General features: G+C 50.5%; 1 protein-coding gene and 1 long non-coding RNA gene across 2 annotated transcripts in view; one reads left to right on the top strand and one right to left on the bottom strand.

The window, feature by feature from the left end:
- Positions 1-4,347: 4,347 nt before the first annotated feature.
- On the bottom strand, positions 4,348-5,959 carry LOC137204165 (uncharacterized). Its single transcript, XR_010933447.1, has 3 exons — positions 5,604-5,959; positions 4,950-5,107; positions 4,348-4,837 (listed from the first exon to the last, which is right to left on the bottom strand). It is a non-coding gene; the product is annotated as an uncharacterized lncRNA (long non-coding RNA).
- Positions 5,960-6,178: 219 nt separating this feature from the next.
- SSH1 (slingshot protein phosphatase 1) overlaps positions 6,179-8,961 on the top strand; it is a 62,080-nt gene continuing 59,297 nt past the window's right edge. Inside the window, exon 1 of the mRNA XM_067700473.1 lies at positions 6,179-6,363. Coding sequence (XP_067556574.1) covers positions 6,295-6,363 — 69 coding nt within the window. The 5' untranslated portion in view covers positions 6,179-6,294. The remainder of the gene's footprint in view (positions 6,364-8,961) is intronic.

The following is an 8,961-nucleotide window of genomic DNA, read 5'->3' as shown; positions in this document are numbered from 1 at the left end:
CTTATAGTTCTAGAGGTCAGAAGTCTAAAATCAAGGTGATGGCAGGTCTGCATTCTTTCTGGAGATGATGAGGTAGGAATTCACTCCTTTGCCTTTTTCTGCTTCTAGAGACCTCCTGCATCCCTTGGCTCACAGCCTTCCTCCCATCACTCCAACCTCTTTCTTGTGTCATCACGTCCCCTACTTCTCACTCTGCTCCTTCTGCCTCCTTCTTATAAAGACCCTTGGGTTTACATCAGACCCATGTGGATAACCCAGGATAATCTCCCCACCTCAACACCCTTAATTTAATCACATCTGCAAAGTCACACATGCCAGGCATTGGAATATGGACATCTTTGGGGAACCATTATTCAGTCTACCAGAACTTTGCTACCTCTGAACTGCAAATTGGTTGCTCTAAAAAGGGAACTATCAGGAGAGTTCTCTTCCCTTCTCCCCTCCTAGGCTATCCTGGAAGAACCTCTGCCTTTGAGTTCTAAAGTAGAAGAACATCTGTCCCAATACCAGCTTCACCACTCCCTAGCTATGTGACCTTGGGTGTGTGACTAAACCACTCTGTGCATCCACTTCCTCAGCCATGAAATGAGAACCACAACAATGTGACAAGAAATAAATAAAAAAGCTCAAGCCAGGAACAAGCAGAGGGGCAGCAGGAGCATAGATAAGGGGTATCTACCTTCCAGCCTCAGGTCAGGGAAGGCTTCCTGGAGGAGGTAGCCCTGGAGGTAGACTGGGGGACATTCACATGTTAATAAACCCCTGTCCCCAACACACTGGCAAATCACTTTGCCTACAGCCTAGCAGACAGCAAATAACTCCATAACTTGCTGTTTTTAGTCCTTGCAAAACTGAGCTGAGACTACAAGGTCAAAGATAATTAAATAAATCATGATGAAAAAATAATTATGATACCGAATGGAAAGAGCTCTACTGGATGCAAGAAAACTTTGGAGCTGCCTCTTTCAGTGGGTTCCCCTCCTCCACTCCTGAAGCCTAGACCAGGGGTCTCTCACTTCTCTTTTCCCTGCCCCACCCCCTTACAGGCCACAAGTCAGGCCCACAGGCCTTTTCACAGAAGGGTTTTCACAAAAGGGTTTAGAATGACCAAAATTTTAAATGAAGACAGGGTCAAATAAAGACAGGATCAGTAAAAATGTCTTGCTGTGCCCTGCTGGAGCCTGTGGCGCTAGGAAGATCAGTAATATAGTACTGATCCCTTTTCTTTTTTTGGCCACGCTGCTGCATGGCTCGCAGGATCTTAGTTTCCCAATCAGGGATTGAACCTGTGCCCCCTGCAGTGGAAGCACGGAGTCCCAGCCACTGGACCACCAGGAAATTCACCCAACCCCATTTAAAATGTTGACATTTCCTTCATCGAAGATTTTTTTTTGCATAAATTTTGATTCTTTAAAAAATAGTCTTTCTCTTGGTTACTGAGGTTTCTTCTTCTTGTTGTTTTCGTTGCCCCCTTATATTTTGTGCCCTCATCTTGGTCCCAGCCCAGCTCCTGAGGTTTTTCTTAGAAACCATGTGACAAGTCAGAGAGATAGTTGTGACAATGTTGAGTGACACATGCTGTGTGTCTGGGGGTAGGTGGGGGGAGAGCTATGAAATCCTCGGAAGGACGCTGAGTCCAGTCTGGGGGGCAGGGAGAGATTTTTGGAGGTGGTGTCTGGCAAGAGATAGTGTGGGAAGGAAGAGGGGCCCTTAGCTGTAAGAGGAAGTGAGAAGGGGTGGGATGGTCTCTGGACCAGTGGGGGTGGGTAGAAAGCTAAGCTGGGCCAGGGTAGAAGGATTAGGGTTTAGTGCCTTCTTGGTGGCAGGATCAGATCGTTTTTTTTTGAAATTGAAGTATAGTTGATTTACAATGTTGTATTAATTTCTGCTGTACAGCAAAGCGATTCAGTTATACACACACACACACACACACATATATATATATATATTCTTTTTTTAAACAAATATTCTTTTCCATTATGGTTTATCATAGGATATTGGGATTTTTGGCCACGCCATGCGGCACGCGGGATCTTAGCTCCCCAGCCAGAGATTGAACCCATGCCCCCTGCAGTGGAAGCAGAGTTTTAACCACTGGACCACCAGGGAAGTCCCTATCATAGGATATTGAATGAAGTTCCCTGTGCTATACAGTAAGACCTTGTTGTTTATCCATTCCATATATAAAAGCTTACATCTGCTAACCCCCACCTCCCACTCCAGCCCTCCCCCAACTCCCTCCCCCTTGGCAACCACCAGTCTGTTCTCTATGTCCGTGATTCTGTTTCTGGTTTGCAGATAGGTTCAGTTGTGTCATATTTTAGATTCCACACATAAGTGATATCATATGGTATTTGTCTTCCTCTTTCTGACTTACTTCGCTTAGTATGATAATCTCTAGTTGCATCCATGTTGCTGCAAACGGCATTATTTCATTCTTTTTCATGGCTGAGTAGTATTCCAGTGTATGTATGTACCACATCTTTTTTAAAATTTATTCTATATTATTTTTATTTACATGTATTACATAATTACATTTTTTAAAAACATCTTTATGGGGTATAATTGCTTTACAATGGTGTGTTAGTTTCTGCTTTATAACAAAGTGAATCAGTTATACATATACATATGTTCCCATATCTCTTCCCTCTTGCCTCTCCCTCCCTCCCACCCTCCCTATCCCACCCTTCTAGGTGGTCACAAAGCACAGAGCTGATCTCCCTGTGTTATGCGGCTGCTTCCCACTAACTATCTACCTTACATTTGGTAGTGTATATATGTCCATGCCTCTCTCTCGCTTTGTCACAGCTCACCCTTCCCCCTCCCCACATCCTCAAGTCCGTTCTCTAGTAGGTCTGTGTCTTTATTCCTGTCTTACCCCTAGGTTCTTCATGACATTTTTTTCTTAAATTCCATATATATGTGTTAGCATACGGTATTTGTCTTTCTCTTTCTGACTTACTTCACTCTGTACGACAGACTCTAGGTGTACCACATCTTCTTTATCCACTCATCTGTCGATGGACATTTAGGTTGTTTCCATGTCTTGGCTATTATGAATTGTGCTGCTATGAACATAAGGGTGCATGTATCTTTTTGAATTAGAGTTTTGTCTGGATATATGCCCAGAAGTGGAATTGCTAGATCATATGGTAATTCTATTTTTAGTTTTCTGAGGAACCTCCATACTGTTTTGCACAGTGGCTGCACCAACTTACATTCCTACCAACAGTGTAGGAGGGTTCCCTTTTCTCCACACCCTCTCCAGCATTTGTTATTTGTAGATTTTTTAATATTTATTTTATTCATTCATTTATTTTGGCAGTGCCAGGTCTTAGTTGCGGCACATGGGATCTTCTTTGCGGCATGTGGGATCTTTTTAGTTGCGGCATGCAATGCGGGATCTAGTTCCCTGACCAGGGATCGAACCCCAGCTCCCTGCATTTGGAACGTGGAGTCTTACTCACTGGACCACCAGGGAAGTCCTTGTAGACTTTTTAATAATGGCCATTCTGACCGGTGCGAGGCGGTACCTCATTGCGGTTTTGATGATCAGATCTTGGTATGGATTTCTCCATGGGTAGGAGAGGAAGGGTATGGAGGGAAGACCAGTAAGGAGGCCTTGGCATTTGTACAGGGAGTGGTTCTCAAACCGAGGTCCCCATACCAGGACCTTCAGCATCACTAGGGCATTATTAAAAACTGAGTGAATCGCCAACTCCGGAGGGTGGGGCCTCCAAATCTGTATTGACTCCAGGGAATTCTCAAACCTTCCCCTTTGAGAACCACCAGCCTAAGGTTCTCGACCCTAAAATCCCACACCCCGTTTACAACTAGTGTGTGATGATTCCTTTTCTCATTGGCAACAAATTCATAGATGATAAAGCCCACCTCCACATGTAATGTGAAAAAACAAAATCTATAATGCCCTAACATAAAAGGAAAATTCATCATGATGAAACAACATCCACTTCATTATGTAAAATCTTGGGCACAACTCCCCTGGAGGACACAGGGAAGTCTCAGTAGTGTGTCTGGTTTTTTCTTTTTTTTTCTTATTGAAGTAGCGTCACTTTACAATATTGTGTTGAAGTGTGTCTGTTTTTAATGAATGTGTTCAGAGTTGAGAAGTAAGATAGTCACTAGTCAACTGAACATTGCCCATAATTTTGTCTTACACTCGACATTTTAAAATAAGTGCTAGGGCTGCCCTGGTGGCGCAGTGGTTGAGAGTCCGCCTGCCGATGCAGGGGACACGGGTTCATGCCCCGGTTCGGGAAGATCCCACGTGCCGCGGAGCAGCTGGGCCTGTGAGCCATGGCCGCTGAGCCTGCGCGTCCAGAGCCTGTGCTCCGCAAAGGGGAGAGGCCACAGCAGTGAGATGCCCGCGTACTGCAAAAAAAAAAAAAAAAAAAAAAGTGCTAAATAAATATGGCGGTCTGTCTACAAGAGCACAGCTACAGATGTCTGCTTGTTGGGTCAACTGCTCCAATATTAGGAGTGGTGTTTCCCTCTATAAACTCTTTTTCCCAAATGGTGAACAACTCCGGACAAAGCTCTCAAACAAAACAAAGTATATTCTTTCCTCTATGTAAACATAGTTGCATTTCTGAAAATTCAGTGAAAAATACTTTGTGTTGATATGTAAAATGGAGTTAGGTTCTGGCTTCAGATAACTATGAACGGTGTTTTCACCACACAGGTGTCTTGTGGGAATGAAGCAATTCTCCTTGGGCGGGGGCAGCATCACTGTCCAGTGCATTGCACGACTTTTAGCGTTTTTAGCATTCCTGGCTCCTGCCCTCTGAACGCCAGAACCTCCAATAGCTCTCCCCATCTGCAAGACATTAAAAAATATTCCCACAAGTTAAAAAACAAAACACCAACAACAAAAACAAAAACCCCCACGACACTCAGTGGGGGGCTATAGTAACCCCATAGAGAACCACCTTTGAGATGAATGATGCTGAGGGAATGTGCAGGAGGTCCCAGCCCCTGGACCCGGCGGAAGCAGCTGGAGGGATCCAGGATGCTGTTGGGTTGCTGGTTTGGCAGTGAGACGGATGGGAGCAGGACTGGACCAGTAAATTTGCGGATGCTTGTGAACCTGCGTGGGGCGACAGAGGGGAGGGAGGGGATTTGAATGAAATTGAAGCTATTACCAAGTCAAGCCAGTACCACCTTTTTAGTATCTTACTCCATGTCCCTCTCTCCATCCCCATACTGGTCACCTCCTCCCAGGACAACAGCAGCAGCCCATCCCTGGTCTCCCTTCACCCCATCCCACAGTCCATTCTCCAAGCGGCAGCCAGAGCTTTCTAGAGTGCACCGTGACTCTCTCCCTCCTCCCTTCCCTAGGATCGGGCCTCTGATGGACAATCTCCTTCCCGTTTCCGGGCCTTTAGCTCCCCCCACCCCCCAGTCTCCCCTCCCTTCACCCGTTAATCCTGCTCATCCGTCAGGCCTCTGAGCAAATGCCCCCTTTTCAGAGAAGCCCTTCCTGACTTCCCAAGGAGTTGGCTGGGTTTCTGGACACACAGAAAGAATTCACATAAAAAAACTGGCAAAATAATTTTTTTTAAGTGCCTAGTAATTTGACTCACTTCTGTCAAATCCCTGAGGGCAGGCCTAATCTATGCTGCTCACGGTTTAATACTCCGTGCCTGGCACTTAGTAGGTGCTCAATAAATATTTCATAAATGAATGAATGAATGAACTAATTAATTTCTGCAGACCGCTCCTCGGGGTTCAAGGCGCAGGGACCAGGAGCTCTTTATTTCCTGGTAGCTGCACCTCCCCGCCCCGAGCATTCCAGGCCGTGCGGACGCTGGGCCTCAGTTTTCCAGCCTGCGAAGGGGGCTGGCCTCTGGGGGATGGATTTGCTCGCCACCGGGCGCGCCCCCGCTTCTCAGACTCGAGGGCCGGGCGCGCGGCCGAGGCGCGCGCGTCGGGCGCGCGGGAGACGTGACTGGCCAGCCGGGGCCTCCCGCCGCCGCTCGGGGGATCCCGCGCCGCGCACGCGCGCCCCGCCCCGGCCGCTGCCCCTGCCCGCGCTCAGGCCCGGCGCGCGCCGGCGCGGGAGGCGGGAGGCGGGAGGCGGGAGGCGGGAGGCGGGGGGCGGGGGGCGGCGACAGACGCCGGCAGGGAGGGGCGGGCCCGGCCCGGCTCGGCCCGGCTCGGCCCGGCCGCCCGTGAGCGGCTCCTGGAGCGCCCTGGGCCCGGCCCGGGCGGCGGCGGTGGCGGCTGCGGCTCTAGTCCGAGGCTTCGGCGGCGCTCGGGCGCCGCGCCGCAGCCATGGCCCTGGTGACCCTGCAGCGCTCGCCCACGCCCAGCGCCGCCTCCTCCTCCGCCAGCAACAGCGAGGTGAGCCCCGGGCCCGCGCCCCGGCCTGAGCCGCCGCGCCAGGCCTGGGCCGCGAGTGCGGGGCGCCCGGGGCTGCGCCAGGGCAGCTTCAAGGGGTTCTTGGCCTGCGGGGCCGTAGCTGGACGACCCAGCCTTGGCAGCCGGACTGGGGTGACTGTGCGGGAGGCTGTGAGCGAGTGTGACCCCTGTTTGGGGGTGACTGTGCAGTGAGACTGTGTGTGCGGGTGTGACCCTCGTCTGGGGGTGACTGGGTGACCCCTGTTTGGGGGTAAGTGTGCGTGAGCCGGTGTGTGTGACCCCCATCTGGGGGTGACTTTGTGTGTGTGGGACCCCCATCTGCGGGTGACTTGTGAATTTGAGCCCCGTCTGGGGGGTGACCGTGAGTGTGTGACAGTGTTTCTCGTCCGGGGGTGACTGTGCGGGATACTGGACGTGGGACCGGGACTCCTGATTGGGTAACTGCCTGAGATGCTGGTTCTAAGATTCAGGACCTTGTGGCTTGTCTCGGCCCTTTCCCTGTGTGCCCGGCTGAATGTATGCATGTGTATGCCAGCCTGTGTGTGCCTCTCCCTTTGCGTGAATCTGGCCTGTCCCCTGGGAACCGTGCCTGTGTGATGCTGGGGGAGAGGCTGCCGGGTGCCCCTGTGGGTGGTGAGATTGTTTCCCCCGACTGCACGCCCCTGGAGTTCTGGCTCTGGGTGTGAGTGGCCGTGCCTCTCGGGGGCCGGCGTCACCGTGTGACAGTGGCTGAGTGAGCTCAGGGTGCTGGGTGACTGTGTGTCATGTCTTTGTGTGCAGCTGAGTCTGGGTTTTTCTTGCTGTGATATCTTTCGGGGCTGCATGTTTTTGTGCATCTGGCTGTGCATGTGGCTGCGGCCGACTCGGGGGTTGCTGGGATTGCACCAGTGCTTTCTGGGGCTGAAAGTGCATCTTTGCGCTGTGCGGGTTTCTGTGCGTCTGCGTGTGACCCAGGCTGTCCTGGACTGGTGCCTTCTTGCTCTGGGGTTACTGAGGAATTGGTCCTCTGAGTGCACAGTTGGGTTGGACCGTGCTAGTCTGGGCCTCGGGCCTCCGAGCAGTAGAACCAGTTGGGTCTAAACTCACATCTGTGGCCGGACTGAGTGCTGACCTGCAGACACAGCAGGCTGGAGGAGGCGGCAGGGAGCTGTTTAGGGAAGGGAGAGGAGGCTGGAGGAGGGGCCCTGCAGGCCCAGGAAGTGGCCCCGCCAGCATCTGGGCAATTCAGGCCCCTTCTCCCTGGGGGGAAGTTGACTGATAACATGGAAAGGTTTGTGTGTGTTTGTGAGAGAAGAGGACCTGTTTGCGGTTTAACAGCCCTGCCTGTCCCACCAGCTCCTGGTGGGGAAGCTCTTCAGCCTGTTTTGCTGGGACTGGCACTCTCAGAGTGGCTGCAGGGTTGAACCTCACAGCCCCCTTCTCTCAAGGAGAAGCCATTAATGAGTTATCTTGTCTACAGACAGAAGATTCTAACAGTCCCTGCTCTGCACGGTGGCCAGTAGCCTGCAGCTGAGGAGTCTGCAGTAGCTTCTGGCCTCCCCACAGAGACATCTGTTCCCCTACATCATTTCTACAACTGCTGTCTTGCAGTTTACAAAGTACTTCTCTGCACTTAATCTCATGGTCCCTTCTCAAAAACGAGTGAAGAGTTCAGCTCCACGAAGAACCTCTCATCCTAGGTCTCTGATTCTAAACCCCACATTCCCTGCGTTACTTTGCACCTGATCTATTTCTGCTTTAGACACATTTAAAAATTTTCATTTTATTATCTCATTTTTTAGCTGAGATAGAATTCCCATACCATAAATCCACCATTGTAAAGTGTACAGTTCAGTGGGTTTTAGTGTATGCACAAGGTTGTACAAGCATCACCACGAATTCCAGAACATTTTCATCACCCCCAAAAGAAACCTCACACCCCTGAGCCATCAGCCACAGCCTCCCTCCCACCACCCCTGCCCTGCTGTAACCAACTCTAGGCAACCACTCATGTACTTTCTGTCTCTGTGTATTTGCTTATTCTGGGCATTTCATATAAGTGGAATCATACACTATGTGGCCTTTTGTGTCAGGCTTATTTCACTCACCATCATGTTTTCAGGGCTCATCCGTGTTGCAGCACGTGTCAGGACCTCATTCCTTTTTACGGCCGAGTAATATTCTATGGTACGGATGTACATTTTGTTGGACATTGGGGTTGTTTCCACTAGGCACATTTTAAATTATAATAGAAAGCCTTATTTTCACCAAATGCCAGTGACCTCCAAAATAAGAATAAAACTCAACCAGCTTTTATTCAACTTGAGTAAATCAGCGGCATTAGTTGCCCAGGGAGCCAGCAGAGGCTGGGATGTTCCCTGGAAGGTGAGGCTTTCTTCCATGTGGGGCGAGGCACAAAGATGCAAGAAGGAACAGAGAGGGCAGGCGTGTGTGCACAGGACCAGGAGACGTGGGCCAGGCCGGCTGTGCCTCTGGTCTGACCTTCCTCAGGTTACTTCCCTTCTCTGGGCCTCAGCTCATCTGGAAGGGCTGGCTTCCCTCTAATGTGTGTTCTTTGGCTTCCTTCTCTGGAATAACTGA

Source organism: Pseudorca crassidens, chromosome 12, assembly GCF_039906515.1.
Source record: "Pseudorca crassidens isolate mPseCra1 chromosome 12, mPseCra1.hap1, whole genome shotgun sequence".
In the NCBI taxonomy this organism is placed as follows: domain Eukaryota; kingdom Metazoa; phylum Chordata; class Mammalia; order Artiodactyla; family Delphinidae; genus Pseudorca; species Pseudorca crassidens.
This window is presented reverse-complemented; position numbering and strand designations above follow the sequence as displayed.